This window comes from Diadema antillarum, unplaced genomic scaffold (genome assembly GCF_040938485.1).
Source record: "Diadema antillarum isolate AM-2024a unplaced genomic scaffold, OU_Dant_1.0 seq00000674_RagTag, whole genome shotgun sequence".
NCBI classification, from domain to species: Eukaryota; Metazoa; Echinodermata; class Echinoidea; order Diadematoida; family Diadematidae; genus Diadema; species Diadema antillarum.
Window position 1 is genome coordinate 1,131,034 of NW_027271580.1, and position 17,335 is coordinate 1,148,368.

Below are 17,335 nucleotides of genomic sequence, written 5' to 3' on the forward strand. Positions count from 1 at the left end.
TAATAATCTAATTTTGCTGCTGTTCTACTAAATGGTGCAGGGCTAAGTAAAAAAAAAAAACAGGAAAAAAACATGTGCAGATGTCTTGAATAAATCCACAAAATACGTGAAAATAAAATAGCATGCACACTTCCTGTATTTCAAGGACATTGATCACTTCACATTAGTTCATATTAGTTATCAAAATTGGTGTACAAGATCATGCTTTTAGCTCACTAAATCAAACTTCATTACGGAAAAAAGAAGAAGAAATAAATGGGTCTATGACAGTCAGGAGTATACGCACAAAACTCAAAAGTTAATTGAACTACAAATTACAGAGACTTGACGACTTGAACCACGATATCGAACATATTCATTTAAAAGAAATCAGAATATACAAAAGCATTTTCCCCCATCTCCAACCCCCATATCGGCAAATTATTCATCAAAAAGGATCAAATCCCAGATAGTCAAATCAGAATTCAAAATTCAACTGGAAACATTAGAGTGGGTTTTCTTGTACCTTAATTGAAAAATAACAGCAAAATAAGGACAGGGGAGAAAAACTGCAGGGACTGATTTTTTTTTTTCTCTCTCTTTCTGGAAATGAAATATAAATCAGAATCTCAGAATTCAACATTTAGTTTTCAGATATGACAAAACTGAATAACTGTCGCATTTGAATCTTTCACAAAGGGGGAGTGAAGACTGTGTGAATGCGAAAGTGAATAATCTTGACTTAACTTCTGGCATTACAAGGCTGTTGTTGCACAGACTGTGTGACATTCTAATGACCCTTAGCTTTAAACCTAATGTACATACTGTATGTAATGATGACAACTGTTCACACTCTTGGGTGACCTTATCATTCAGTTATACATCTTGTCATTTATCATATACTGATACTATCATCACTACTACCACTTCTACTACTACTACTACTACTACTACTACTACTACTACTACTACTACTACTACTACTACAACTACTACTACTACTACTACTACTACTACTACTACTACTACTATTACTACTACTACTGCTACAACTTCTACTGCTGCTGCTTATACTACTACTACTACTATTACTACTACTACTACTACTACTACTACTACTACTTATAGTATCATACAACAAAAATAAAAAAAATTATAAGATTGATGATAAATAATAGTACTAATAACTACTATATACTATAAAATTATCTTTATCAGTCAAAAAAAAAAAATAATCACAGTGAAGCCAAGGTAGATTTCCAGTTAATATGTCCTGACATCTAAAGACTATGTGTAAGATAGAGGTTAAAAAAAATATATAAACTATTAAAGGTAATGGAAAGTTGATAAATAGCAAGTGTGGATCCTGGACAAGACATTTGTGCTAGATCTTGGGAGAGCACAGTGCATTACTGGTTGAGTGCATTTGTATGCTCATCCATGTGGCTTGCCACTGAGTGGTTTGAGTATATGTTTGTGTGGCTACAAGTTGCCTTTGTGCCAAACTACAAGCCACACATGCCTATCTTGCAGTTTTCTACATTTCAGTGAATAAGGATTTGAATACCACATGGCCTTACATTTTTATACAGAAGCTGGAGTGGAAGAGAAACAGAAAAAAAAAAAATTGACATAAAGCAGTCGGTGGAAGTCATAAAATAGTAGATCTCATTTTGAAAAACAATTTGGCTATGCATCACGATACTACACCTGCCCACAATATTTTGAGAACTGATTTTACAAAAATGTATTTGCCACGGAAGGATACCGCTGCTAGAATAGCATATCAGTCCACGCACTACTCTGCTAACCAAATGGTAAAAACATTCTATACAGCAGGATACTCCACGGAATTCCCCTGAGCATAGAGTTCTCTGCTTGGCTGATCAGCTGTTGGGTAATCAACAGTCTCATTTTAATCTGAAAAGGAAGTTGCTTTGGTAGATACACTGCACCATAATGTGGAAGTTGCCCTATAAATATTACCAAGAAAGAGCTTCCCATGAAATCTAAATTTCCAGTCTCGTACTCTTGGTTTATGCTTATTAAACCGTGAGAAAGTACTTATCAAATATACTTGAAAAAAGTAATACATCTAAAGTTGGGTTTACGATCAATATTTAGATTACTACTGTAACTCAAAATCTGTCATAAAAAAAAAGAAGTTCTTAAGCAATACTTATTCACAGTAAAACAATTAACCAACCATTAATCTTCTCCAGTATATTGAGTACATTTTGGATCTTTAAATTTCAGCATTCACTCTTATATCTGCTCTAGTTACACAACTGGCACTGTATCCCACTATTGCTAAGCAACTATAGCTCCGGAGAGGTTATTCCATACATCATTCCACTGGAAAGAAAGAAAAGGAAACAAAACGAAAGGAAAACAAAAAGACAAGGAGTATTACTTCTCTCTTTGCAGGGCTTGCTGGTTGAGGAGTAATAGTGGGTCTACCCAGCCTGCTGTTGACCTCTCCCGACCTCCTCGCTGCACTCTGGTTCTTGTCGCTGTTCTTCTCCTCTTCCTCTTCTTCCTCCTCGGACGAGCTCTCCTCCTCGCTGCCGCTCTCCTCGCTGGAACTTGAGGACTCCATCGTCTTCTTGTCCTGCAAGGAGCAGTGGGAAAGTAGCACGTGATTCACGGGAAAAACGATGCTCTCCCACAGTGTTTCTGCTTGTTCTTGAGAGTCACTTCCAGATTATCACTTCAGAAAGTCTATCTTTTTACCCAAATTTCACCTATCATAATGAAGTAATGATGGCTCAGGTTCCCCCCCCCCCCAAAAAAAAAAAAAATGTCTAAGCATGATTATAATCCCTTATCCTTTTTAAAGGAATGACCAAATGAGGTGGTGAAGCAAGTTTTTTACCTGAAGAACCGAGCTGTGTTCAAGGTGTCAAGATGAACAAGAAAAAAATTTAAACTGGCTGTCCTAAAACTGAGATACTGTGGACTTTTGTGACTTGCTGTGTGATCCACATAATTTCCAGTCATTTTGTCAACATCAGCAAACAGTATTACATGAGGGAAGAAGAAATCCATGTCTTCAATGGCTGAAAAATCACCTTTAATCAGACCTTTCCAAGTAAGAATTTTAATGATTTGTATTTTTATGATCGGCGAGAATATGGCTTCCATCTTCAGAAGCTACATTCACTGACACACACATCATAGTCATTTACTATGTCAGGAAAAGATGAGGGTATCTAAATCAGATGGGTGTTTTCTTTATACTTCACGTAGTATGGAGCTACATTAAGTTTGATGTATCGTGAAATTAAATGACTAAGGAAATGCCAACAGGAGCACAATAATGTTCATAATCACTTTTGCTGCCGAACAAAAAGGTAAAAAATATCAGGACAGCATACATGTGGCACCTTTGGATGGTTGAAACATGAGAAATGAAAACTCTAACACTTCATCATATGTATGTGACACTATGTCTTCTTTTTTTTTCCAAAGATAATACAAGCAAGACCACTACACCTTTGATAAACAACAACCAGTCCAGTCATATCTCCAAGAAATGTATGTTACCATGGGCAACTGCTGCAACATTTTGCCCATTCGGTTGACAAATCAAATGGTAAAAACAAAAAATGCCACACATCCTGTGGCAACTCCTGCTTCTGTACACAATTCCAATCATGTCACGTTACATAAAGAATGTGTGCGTACAAACAAAACATAATTTTTCACTGCTACGTCAAATTCTAATCTTGCAAATTTGCAAATAAAATCAAAATAGGGTAGAAGGGAACACAGCACTTTGTTCTTCTTTTTTTCAGGTGCTACCTACAGCGTGTTTTCTTTACTTTCTATTACTTCCTGTGCATTGTCACATCTTCATATATATAGTGGTTTCACACTCAAACATTTACACATATATCACACACTGCAAAAGCCAGTGATTATGAACAGAACCAAGATAAGGACATATGGTAGATCCTCTTTCATATATCAACTATACATTCTATGCTGACCAGTAAAAACTAATCTAGCTTAAGGTATTCTTTCGGTCTCATCATATCCCACAAAACATGAATATCCTTGTTTTAAAACAGTCTTTCCCCTCACGAGATGAAACACTATGCAACACGCAACTCCACCTCTCTATGCCCATTAATCAAATTGCTTACAAGTACACACAAGCAGCTGAGTATCTTCAAAAACATAACTCTTAACAACGCTGTAAAAACTTAACTGAAGCAAAAAAAGGGGGAAAATAAACTACAACAATGACATATCGGGCCATGAGCACATATCTTTCCATTCATTTTGAGCATGGAAGCATGAACTAGCACAAACAAATGAAATCAACTTTTGATTCTCAGCTTTCCTTTTTTTTTTCTTTGCTAAAGCAGTCCAAGCTCACTCAGGCCACATGACATTCATGCACACACTGAAAATGATGAATCCTAGCAAAAAATGGGGTCTGCCAATATGCTGGGGAAAAAAATAAAAACATGAATTTGAAAAAAAAAAAAAAATAGCTGCCAGACTGAAGAAACAACTGAATGAGCCTTCTGATAAACAAAAATCACACAGCCATGATGAAGGGTGATAAAACACAAGTTTTGTAAGAAGCGACTATCAAAAGACATCACATGATGAAAGAAAGTAAAAGGAAATAGAAAATTGTAAACTAAGGTTTGTGCCCTCTGTAGTTGGTCATTACTCGCTCCAACAGTGACATCACATATTCACTTTTAATCTGCATCATTATTCCTTTCCTCAAGTACAGAGGAAAGGCAGAAAGGCTAAAAAAAAAAAACAGATGCAGCAGCGACCTCGGAATGTGCTACCTCAAAACAGTCATGAAACATATGCCTAACCCTGTAAATCTTGAAGTATTTTTCAGAGAGCACTAAGACAACATTTGAATTACAAATGTACGCTGTATTTCTCTTTTTTTTTCCCAAGAAGAAGTACAAGTGTCCTGTTCTTATTAGGATAACCAGACACACACCTAACGTGACTTTCATGGGACAAGTTTTGCCCATGAAGGCATTGTAACAAAGGCAGTGTATGCATCATTTGAGCAATAGCGATGCATGATGTACTCGGAATAATCAGAACTTAGTATAGCTGCAACTGAATGAGCAACAAATTATGAGGCCGAAGGATGCTTAGATATTGAAGTGTGGTAAAATACTCTAGCAGTAACTATTTATTTAAAAGGGCAAAGAGTGTCTTGGTGCTTTGTATCAGTCCCTTGCTGTAGACCACTTGATGAAAATAGACTTCAACTAGAACAGGGTCTAATATTGATGTTACATATTCCTTGCAAGTAGTTGAACTACCAAAGAGATCAAACAGAACAGATGATAATGAAAACACTCTCATTGTGTATTATTTCAAGTGTTTCCGGAATTCCTTTTCTAAAACATACCTATAATCCTTCGCTCTGTTCAAATTATTCTCCATTTTGTATTTGTGGATTCTAGCTTCCACTTCTTCCCTGGAATATCAACTGTCATATCTAAATCCAGACCCCTCCAGCACATTTTTGTTATTGTATAAGCTATGGTACATCATGTTCTATTATTTGTGGAACACATACAAAGTTCAAATCTCTCCGACTATATTTCTGTGGATACCAATAACACAAGTAGTTCTTTCTTTTCAGAGTGCTATGCATTTGATATGCAGGAATGAGGCCTACTCATATCTACTATTCAAATCCACATTATTATGCTCCAAGTTTGAAAGTCACTCCGTCTTTTTGATCAGTGCCTACCGGTATCCTATGGGAACATCGCCCCTGCTATCCCTAGATAGATCGCTGAAATGCAAGGGCACTCTATTGTGTCAAGGCAGAAATTTTTATCTATCCAAAATAACTTTCTCAACATTCTTCTAGCTCTCTGAGCTGACAAGAAACGATTGTTCAATTCTTACACATGTTTTGGGTAAAGAAAGTGTCATAGAAGATACACATCACTACTACATTTGAATGAAATAACCAGAAATATGATGAGGAATTAGAAAACCCCAATATCCATACACCATCCTATGTGGGGTCCCATGGGCAAACTATAGTAGTCTTAGAAGCTAAGTTACTAAGGCACCTCCTGCACGGAATGTAGGGTTGGTAGACAAATTTTCTGTCATATTTTTGAACGTCTAATTCCTTTCAAGATATACCAGAGCTAGTATGTATGAGGGAGCACTGCTGTGAATCTAATATTGTGACTAAATAAAAAACAAACAAACAAAAACAAAAGGAAAGCTTGCTAAAAGCAAGACAAATGCTACGTATACAACTTCAGCTGGAAGGTCTGTGGGTATTGCCCCCACGTGTGACTCTGTAACTTCTCCTTCTGTTACTTCTCACTCTTTAGGAATCTCTGTCCAATAATTTCCAATGTTTGTTTACTGCAAACTCTAACTCATCCCTGTTTGTTAAGATAAGAAAGAGGAGATAGAGAAAATTGTTTGACGGAATCTGACATAATATGGTATACCTTGTCTCCTCCGTGCATCTTCTTTTCCAGTTCGCGTCGCTCCTTCGCCATGTCCTGATGTAGCAGCATGTTGCGGTCCGGTACGCTGATCCTGGTGACGGATGACCTGTAAGGGTACCGTGACGTAGGGCAAGATGGGACGAAAGACTTGCAATCAGCATTGATACTACAAGAGATGAGATGACAGTCAATATGACTGAAAATCTACTACGAGGGGTAACATGCCGGAGGGGAGGGGTTAAACGCTGCAGTCAATCAAAGAATTGTAAGTTACTGATCTTCCTACTTGCACTAAGTCTTCTTATGAAATTATAATTTGTGTGAATGCTTAAAATCTATAGGAACTCATCATAATTCTAACATTCTAATCAGATTTTTCCTTTCTTTGTTTTCTGTAATTGATCCAGAGTACAACAGTTCTTTAAAAGGTGAAGTCTGTAACAATTTCAATAGATGCCTTATTTTGAAACAAAACACAAGCAGTAATACTTGCACGTTACAAAGGAGTCATTTTGGGGGTTTTTCTTTGTGATATATTTGCAGTTGTTTCAAATGAGAATACTGCATCATGAAATTAGATGCCATGTTTGAGTTCCAAAAGCATGCAGGAAAGACCTGGCGGATCATTTAAAAGCTGCTTCTGCAGATGAATAAGCTGATGTAAGAGTCAGGGCCATGCATATGTGAACAAAAGCAAATTAAAAAAAAAAAAAAAAAAAACCTTTGAAGAGATGAACTCTTCAAAACCTGTTGACCCTTGCATACATGTACACACCTGTATGGGACCAAGAGAGATTCTTCTCTTTTATCATTTGTCAAGGAATTTGTAACCGCATTTTATTTCATTTTTTTTCTGTCATTGGGAATGTGTTTTAGTGTTGTAATCCACAATCTTACACATATATTCGCTGTACTTTGCTCTAAAGATGTAATTACCTTTTAATATTACTAAAAAAATTACTAGTTTGCATGGCTGGAATGTATGCCAGAGAACTGTCAATATATCTCATTGAGATATGAGGATACAAACCATCATGTAGCACATATATCAATTCCTGAGAGAATGAATAAAAAAAAATCCACAGCGTTCCTGAACACATTGTTCCTGTTTTTGTATGATTTACATATTCATGGGTCAAAATATGCAGATATGTGCAAGAACAATACACAACAGCCCTGGTGACAGTTCATCTCTTGTTGTTGTTTTTTTTTTCATATTCTGCAGCTATCATACCTCAACAGAAAAAAAAAATCTAAGAATTAGAAATGTAATGAGCATAATGATTGCAAATGAGGACAAAAAATACATAGAACAAAAAGTATCTCACTTTATTTTTCACACAGCACACAATTACAATATGCTATCAGATCTAATGTCAAAATGTAACTAACAAGTAAATTAACTATACTGGTAGTTAATGCTATCACACCACCAGATTTCATCCTATGCTCTCCTTTTACTAGGATTCACAATGCAATGGCATTGCAGGAGTTACTGCAAAAAAAAAATGAATGACTCACATTAAAAATGTGAAATTAGAGGATGTTTCTTGGCCATTTCTAAATGCTTGCTAGCTATCTAACGCAAGAGCACACCCTTATGTTTAGTCTTCATTTATCAACAACCAAAAGCTGATTTTTATTCACTTTCTACATCTGGCTGCATTTTGCACCTCTGGGCTATAGAACTGTGTAGCTTTTGTTAACAATCACTTCTCCCACCACCACCGGTACTCCACATGACACTTGTCTTCCACATCACGCACATCACCCTTTGGTGCTACAATTACCTCTTGTACACAGATTTATTCTTCAAAAAGCTTTCACACACTTTAGAATTGCCAAACCAGCTTTTTATGTTTTATGGCTTTTAGCGTATGATAGCAAAGCTGAAAAAAAAAAACACAAATGAATGAAAGAAAAATACAGAGGAATAGATATCAGTTGAAATTGTCTTGAAGTTCAAACTTAAAGGAAAAGGAAATGAGTGGCAGTGGATGGTGTGGTGGTGTCATCGCAGACGCTGCTTGGTTGAAAGAGGGGGTGTTCCTTTGACACACGGAAGAAATGTGAGAGCATTGGACGATGAATTAGGCTGAGGGGTAAATACAAGTTGGATGAGGGAGCCATGATGAGAGGCATATATATATACACGCTTTACTTTTGATGGTGGCAAGTAACGAAGACAAGGTTACCTAGAGTGGTCTGCAGAACCTCTTCTTCAGGGAGAAGGGAAGAACAAAATTAGGTTTTTAGAGACCAGACAATTTGAAATCCTGTTCAAAGACAAAAGGTTACTAGTCCCTGTAAAGTATACATTTTCAATCCAGTAGAGCCAATATTTCTACAAGTGGTGCAGCTGACGTGGCTACAGCCATGTGTGAGGGGAACATGAAAAAGAAAACCAGAAAAGTGAATGACCTCTGTGATTGCACAAACTTAATACCGCGAAGAGAATTACTTGTAATATAGAGAGATTTAGCTCATTTTTTTTTAAACAGTAAATGGGTACCTGACTTGCAGCTTAAACATTGCATTTTTTGGTGCTTTTTTTTTTTTTTTTTTTGCATGTGTCAAGTGGAAGAAAGGTAGATTGTAGATGAAGATTGAGATCTTCGGGAGATCTGCCGAATATTGAGATCTTCAGCAGGAAAAGGACTACCTACAAATGTATTTTGGTGTTTTTATCTCTTTCTGTCCTCTGTGTCATTGTACTTGTTTTGTGTAAGGCAAAGAGGTATCTAAAAGAGCGCAAGTGCCCTGCTTTGCACGGTTTGGTCTATGTGCCCCTCATCCCCCCCCCCCCAAAAAAAAAAGAGAAAAGAAAATCAGACTCACTGCAACAAATAATGCAATACACTTCAACTTGGAGCAGTGTGTGTGCACCAGTTCCCTCTCAGATTAAATCTGATCATAGTATTTCATCCAGCATCTTTGGTGTAAGTAGCCAGTGTCGATCAATTTTTGAATATGGATTATTATCGCTTATGCTCAAATCTCTTATCTTGGAGCAAATAAATCACAGAATCAGTATGAATTGACTAGAACTACCACATTCCATCTTCCTCTTGCTGTTCCCCAACAGTAAATAAACTATATCATGTGGATTCTAAGAGGAAAGCAAACCCTCTCTTGTGCTATTTCAGAGATAGGCCCTTTCCTGTGCAAACTCCTCTAATGTCTTTGAACATTTTAGGGAATGTCTTTGAACATTTTAGGGAATGACAAGAGATGTGACCACAGCTTGCAAACAATATTGGAAACCAAACTGCATTCATATCTTGATAAAAATGAGAAAAAAAATTCTTAAATTTATGTTTATCTGAGGTGAGTACTTGCAGCATCTCACAGTCCCTATGAAACAGCAGTACCTTACTGATATGCATATATATGAATAGCTGGTTTAATTCAAATGAATCTGCAGTTTTATCTACCGTGCGAGTCATCATGTTTAGACACCATGATCCTGTATCTGTTACAAACTGCTCTGTGATTGCTTTCCCATTCACTCATATATCATATTCACCCATGTATCTATTCCTATTCATTTTCTTTTTTAATGTTTTGCTTTATAACTTGGAAAATTTATTTGAGGACTTCTTCCCTCAGGTTCATATTAGGCGAAAGAAAATGTTGCACTTGGCAAATGTAGCTGTACATTTTATGACTACAGTTGCAATGATCTATATTGTAACATTCTGAAATGTTGCCAAGTTGATTTCAGCCACCACCTAACCCCCAACAGCCAACAAATAGACACATACACACATACAAAGCATTAAAAAGCCTCTCCTAGTATCATCTGTGACAAGTGAAATATGCCAACACACAGTATTTTTTTTATAGACATACTTTGCAAAAGAAAATGAGTGCCATTTAGTGATGTAACGTTGACAGCTGTGTAACAATGCTGTTGTCAATCTGTGCACTTGCATGAGGATTTTGAGCACTCATACTTCATCAAAATTACCCCACACAGAAAACAACCCCAAAACCAATCTAGCAATAGTGACTATAACCTCACACATTTTCAACTTCTGCCCATCATTCCCCCAAAGTGTACAGTGCCACAATACTATCACCACCACTAACACTGACAATAATATGATAACAAAAACAATAATTATAACATTGATAGATTATGGAGTGTCAATTCAGATAAGGTGCAGCCACATACTGAATAAATAGAGGCCCATTCAGACCTTTCACACAATATGACAAAACGATCCACTTGACTTCTTTATTAGAATATCAGTATCTGAGCTACTTGGTTCTACACTTATGATTTGAAGTGCATGACAGTGTCAGCAAAGGAAACCCTACATGAAATCTACATATTATTGTGCATTTACTGATGTTCTGAAAGACCTATATACCATAAACATGGGCCACATTGCAAAACAGAGTGGAAAGTGAAGTAGAATTTCATGGAAGAACTTTAGTGACAGACCAAACTTTCCCTTTACCCTAAATGTTAGTGCTAAATGTACAATATATCACAGTGCATACATATTGATCCTCACATATGGTTTACAGGTTTAATTGACAAGAATTTATCTGCACTATTAAATGCACTCTTTACCAATTAGCCTCTCAATGTTTCAGTCACTGTTCGCTACGCATGACCAAGCGGCAGCTAACGAGTCACATGTCATGGTGCAGAGCTCTGTGTCATTTTGATACACCTGTGCAACATCCATGTTTTCATCTACAGATGAACCGTCTGATGTGATTAGTTTTGACATAAAGCAGCTGCGTATTGCTGCGCATTCATGATGTGCCTCCACCGATCCAGTAACCTTTTGACTGCAATGTCAGCTGTGCCTTCGCACATCTTCACGCATACATCTCTGTCTCAATGCACTTGGATGAAATACAGACAATTATTTAATTCTCCGGTGGAATTAGACGGCGTACTTACGCATGTAGCCTGCAAATAGCCTTGGTTAGATTTCTGGTATAAATGTAATGGGTGAGCTACATTAAAAAAAACTATGTCAGATTTTCAGCTTTTGGGCAAAACTACGGTAGCACATGTCAATCAAATTCCTGTATTTCACACTGCCTCACTATTTGGTACGAACTGCAATGATATTATTGTCATTTAATTTGAATTTCCCAGCTTTTGTAAGTCAGCAGAAGTTCAGCTGAAAAGAATGGATGCGAGTGCATTTCACTGAGGATATGAGAGCACAGCATTTTTTCTTCTTTTTTTTTTTGGGGGGGGGGGGGGGTTGATTTAATCATTAAGACTGCTGTCTAAATAAACCAATTTCCCTCAGTATTTTATTATCACTTGCACATGTCATACGTCCTCTTACTGTGATCTCGTGTACACATGAATTCGCAATATTTAACATGTGATGTCACTATTCATATGATACACTACAAAAAAGTAAAAAGAGCCAATTGAGTGCAACCTTACCCATGTTCAGGCTTGTTTTCCCCCTCATTCTCACTACTTTATCTCCACACATAGATATTAACAGAATAAGAACACTGATCTGCAGATAATTTCATACACAGTAATCCTTTAAAACCAAATAATTTTTCAGATAATGGTAACGGTAAAGATGAAGCTTGCACAGGCTTGAAGATGCTAAAATTCTCTGTGGAACTGTTTTAAAATGAAGAAAAATCACAATGATTTTCAAACAAGAGGACAGGCGATTTTTTTTTTACATGTTTTGTTTTGTTTGTTGTTGCTGTGAAAGTGGAAACTTTCATGACGATTGAGCGAAACATGAACATGAACGCTGAAACACCTCACCACTACTACAACATTTGATAAGGGCTTTAGCAGCACATATTAAGGGAAAAGGTAACTGGTCTGCAATACGAAGAAAATGAAGAAAACTACACATAATATAGCAGTTACACCCCTACAATGTACCTACCTTGAAATCAAAGATATGAAATAATATTACATGGGACAAGTGAAAATTTTGTGTGCTTTTATTATTATTCGTGCTAGTTTCATGTTGCGCAACACGCTTGAAAGTTTCCAACCGGCTAAAATTTCCATTTTTACAGTACCAGGTACCTTTTTAAAGAGGCATTGAGCAACAATGGGAATCCAAATGCATCTGTTCTCAGTTGATGCACAGGCAAGATGTCACAGTAGAAAGGTCTTACCCCAGAGTTTGACACTGTCTTTGCTCTTATCATTTCTACTGGTGCATTGTGGGGTCAAACTTGGAAGATCTGGGTCTCAATACATACGGTATGTCTCCCTTTGAATTAGAACTGCAAAGCCCAGTGTGAATAATAATAATAATAATAATAACATAGAAACAAACAAAAAATGGCATGGTACATAATACAAAATGTATGTGATCACAGTGCACTTACACATGTGCTCCACAGACTTTCTTTCCCCCGAAGGAGAATTTTTAAAGAGATCTTTGACATCCAGTAGGACACATAATGAAGTAATAATGACGCTCGTAAGAACTTCAAAATCTTTTTTTTTTTTCATTTCTCCTTTTTTTCTTCTTTTTTTTTTGTTTGTTCAACAGCACTTATTTTCAATTCGAATGAAATCTCCCCCCATGAAACTCCGGAGAGTGTGAAAGGTTCATGAATCGAATCCTATTTTCACCCTTCACTCATGTATAGGGAGGTCCCACACTTAAAAACGTGAATAATTTCAAACACTTCTGCTTTGCAAAATGCTAGCTCCAACACTGGAACAGAAAGATCTCAGAAGTCTCCGAATGAATCAGTGGCAAATGCTATTTCTCCTTTTCACAGCCCACCATTCAATATTGACCCACCAACAGCCCACTTCACACCCACAATATAATCTGTTTTGAGAAAAAAAAAAAGTGTGCTAAAGGCGCTCTAGTAGGTTAGTGCAAAGTGCGTTGCAGTTAGAAGGCATGTTCAGGAGTGTAAATTCAAAACTTTGCAAGACGGGACATGTTGCAAACACATATAATAGCAATTCACCTTATCTTTTGTTAGATTTGATGATGAAACAGCATTTGTTGGAATCAGTGATAAATTTTCATTACAGGAGAAAGGGTCATAGACATTAAAAACAAATTGTGGCACAGGTTGACTGTCTTCCACTTTTAAAGTGTTTCATTGAAATTCAAATAACTCTAGGCTCCTGCACACATACAACGATTTCCTTTTCAATCCCAGTTTCTAACACATCACTGAGTTGAACTTTAATCCCCACTTCCAGTGTTTTACAAACATGTAATTTTGCATTTTTGTTCCAATCTGGTCCTATGCATTTCTCCCGTCTAGTCTAAATGGACATCACTGGGCTTTATAAGAAACAGGACCAAAAGATTCATAACATTTTTTTCATTTCTCACACAAATGCTAACGACAGGATAGGCGAGAGAGTCTTTTTTTTCCTGCATTTTACTTTTTCCTGAACATGCCCTCTATAGAGAAGACCTGTTGTTAGTAAGAGAGGGCCAGAATGGACAAGTAGTCTTTCTTATCTTTTTCCAATATGTGAAAATAAAACAAACAAAATAAACAAAATAACAAGGATTATACATACCCATAACCACCAGAGGAGGATAAACTCCGACTTCTGTAAATATTCAGGAATTGCTCAAATGCAAATTATGTTTGTCGCACTATTCCAATATTCTACAAGTGGTAACCAACTTTGACAGAGCCCTGTGAAAGTCTCAATAACTGCATTGTGCGTATCTTTCATACAGGCTGGTCAGTGGATAAAGTGACAACAAAAGTCTGCGTTTCAATAATTGTCGGCAGCAGTGAAGAGACATCTCCTCACAAATTAAAACCAGTGGCAGATGCCTTGACAACTAAAAGAGAAAACAGCATAAAACTTGTAGGATTTTCACTTCAGACATTAACACGCATGGTGCAGATTATATTATCGTGCCAAAAAGTGGTTCACCGATAAAATTTTCTGAATCATTGCAATTGCTTGCAAAAGCATGCTTTCAGGCAGCTACTGAGAGACTTTCACTGTCCAAACTCCACATGAAGACAATCACAGTTACTGTAAAAGCTGTTACTTTTATATTTGCGAATGAAGAGGTTACAGACATTTTCGCAAGATGTTGTTTAGTAATTTGACACTGCGGCTATTGCAAGTGCACTAATGCCTGCCAGTAAATTTAATGCAAGCAAGATCTGGCAGTGATATTTTTCGTATATTGCTAAATTTGCAGCCCAACAGTGGCTCACAAAATTTGCGAAAATTGGACCCTCATAAAAATAACAGCTTTTACGGTAATAGCGTGTCTTGAAAGGAGACTATGTAGACAGCTTAACTTCTCTGTCTTTCTTTTTATATGTTACTCTAGAGTAATGGGATTCTGGGGAGAGGAATGGTAATGGCAAGAAAGCCAGATTCTAAACAATATAATTGTTTGGTTGTTGTTGGTTTTTTGTGATCTCTGAATGGACACTCCTGACGAACCAAGACTTGCATTTACTCAGTGATTGAAGGGCACTTATAATACACATGTAGTAGAGACTGATCCTCCCATTAAGTTTGACTGACTTGGCAGCCCTGGATATTATTAAACATTTCAAAAAATTAATTGGTGAACAGGAACAGTGCATGTTCTTTTTTAAACAACTTGTCTTTGTTTCTTTGCCTTCCAAGACAAGATGCTAATATCAATTTTCATATTTGATCACTTTCACAATAATAGTAGTAGTAGTCATAATAATAATGATGATGATGATGATGATGATGATGATGATGATGATGATGATAATGATAATAATGATAATGATAATCACTTTAATAATAATGATATTACTGATAATAGTCACAATGATAAAAAATATTTCATAGCATATTAATCCTGCAAAGCATAGTCACTAATGGTGATACCACAGATAAAAGAAAATTCATGGAAGAAGCATGTTCAGAACATTCCCTCAGTAGTAAACCCCCTTTTTTGTGATATATATACATTATGATAGCTCTGATTTCACCAAAGAATAAACTGTTCCTGCAACTGATGATTTGAATGTCTGAGTGATCCATGAGGGTGACAGCCTGATTTCGTTCATGTAAAGGGAATCTGACAGCCAAGTCTCAACAGGCCATTTCTTCTTCTAATTTTTCAATTATTTATTCTATTTAACTGCAGATTAGAACTTTGTGACATGTGGATAATAGGTGTTTTTTTTTTCAATTATTCATTCTATTTAACTGTAGATTAGAACTCTTTGTGGCATGTCGAGCATAGATAATATTGTGTACACAAGCAAACATGTAGAGACGCTATAAATGCAAACTATTTCTATACGCTCTTCGTGCCTGGGAAAATGTTAATGGGAATTTTGTGCAGAAAGACAGATAGTACACTATTTCTTCATGTATCATTTTACACTGAAAATTTCAATGACATAAATTCAAACTTGCAGGGTTAAGAAAGTTATTGATATTAACAGCTCAGAAAAATGCAAGAGATAATTTCTGGACAATGTTCTTAGGAAAGATCATTGAATGTCAAACTAACAAGTAACTAGCTATCACTTGCATAGTATAACACATGTTATTAATGTGTATAGCTTTACCATTCATATTTCACATTGCTTTTTGTTCTCCTATTTGAAAAAAAAAATGAGTTAACAAAACAAATTTAAACAAAGAGAGATAATCTGTCCAACAAAAGCATACTTTTGAACTTACAATCACTGTTAAAAAAAGAAAATGGCTAAAGATTGTTTTGCAAATCATTCAAAACATCAATATATGTTGACTTTGACTGTTATTACATCATGACAAAAGTCTGATGTCCTGCAGATGCTCATTATATCAAATCAATTAAGGAAAAAAAAAGTGACTTGGTGGCTGCATTAAAACAAATCTTTTATCATCTTTGCCATAATTTAGCATGAGCATTACACCCATTAGAACCTCCTTCTACCAAATTGCTGTGTTGTCCGCTACTCTAACTGCCATGCCGAAGCACGATAAAGAAATCCACCCTAGCTGGGGGCCCTCACAATTCCTAATGTCCATGGCTGGTGGCAGGCAGTAAGCAGAGACGAAGGTCATACATCTAATTATTCTTCAACAGCTTCTGGGACTGTGCGCCCCATCAGCTTCAGCTACATCCTCTTGTCTGGTTGCCTGTATAACCAGGCTGGTTGGTGACTGCACAACCCCAATCCATCACCCAAATATTATAATTCTTTACAGAGCTGTATGTCGCACCAAAATAATGCCAAAAATGAATGGATGACTGACTCCAAACCCCAACATTCTCATCAATGTAGACAGATATTAGCAATTGCATCTGATACTTTGCTGAACACAGTGCTATAGGGGCAATCACCAGACTGTCACTGGTTCCCTTTACAGCAATCTGATACAGCCAGTTGCTTTATAACCAAGCCATTCAATACATACTAATGCTGTAGTGGAGAGGTCTACTACAAGCAAATCAATTTATCAAAGAATATCTAATATGTACTTTCTGATTTATTTCCTTTCTTTAACCCTAGTCTGCAATATTAGTCTTTTTACTCTTTGCATCTCACAGCACACATATCTTATGCATCAATCAACTGATGCTGTAAAGCGATAAGAAAGACATAATCTCACGATTGTACCGTTATGGTCCCAATACAGCAACACTAACAGCCATCCTTATCAGTGGCTTGTTTAAAGGCTGACCCAGGAAAAAAAAAATTGAAGAAAGATATCACAGACATCTCAATAAAGTACCTGTCACATTGTGGGCTCCATAAGCCTTGTCTGCTGAGTAATGAGAAATAATGACCCCCGTAGAGTCCCTAGACAAGTTGCAGGAAAGTCTGGCGTAAGGACAGAACAAGTAATGCCTCCTGCACCCCTTTCGGGGCAGAGGCATAAAAACAAGCATCAAGTAAAACAATCTAGACATGTTGAGCCACCC

At 36.6% G+C, this 17,335-nt stretch overlaps 1 protein-coding gene across 10 annotated transcripts in view; it reads right to left on the reverse strand.

Moving 5' to 3' along the window:
* The window catches only part of LOC139736900 (protein phosphatase 1 regulatory subunit 12A-like), a 120,808-nt gene that overhangs the window by 63,238 nt on the left and 40,235 nt on the right, over nucleotides 1-17,335 (reverse strand). For 6 of the 10 annotated variants that reach the window (XM_071647567.1, XM_071647566.1, XM_071647564.1 and 3 more), the window contains 4 exons: nucleotides 13,978-14,010; nucleotides 8,651-8,674; nucleotides 6,456-6,561; nucleotides 2,393-2,590 (listed from right to left, as the gene is read on the reverse strand). In XM_071647567.1, coding sequence (XP_071503668.1) covers nucleotides 2,393-2,590; nucleotides 6,456-6,561; nucleotides 8,651-8,674; nucleotides 13,978-14,010 — 361 coding nt within the window. The remainder of the gene's footprint in view (nucleotides 1-2,392; nucleotides 2,591-6,455; nucleotides 6,562-8,650; nucleotides 8,675-13,977; nucleotides 14,011-17,335) is intronic. The other 4 variants (XM_071647559.1, XM_071647558.1, XM_071647563.1 and 1 more) reach the window with 4 other exon arrangements.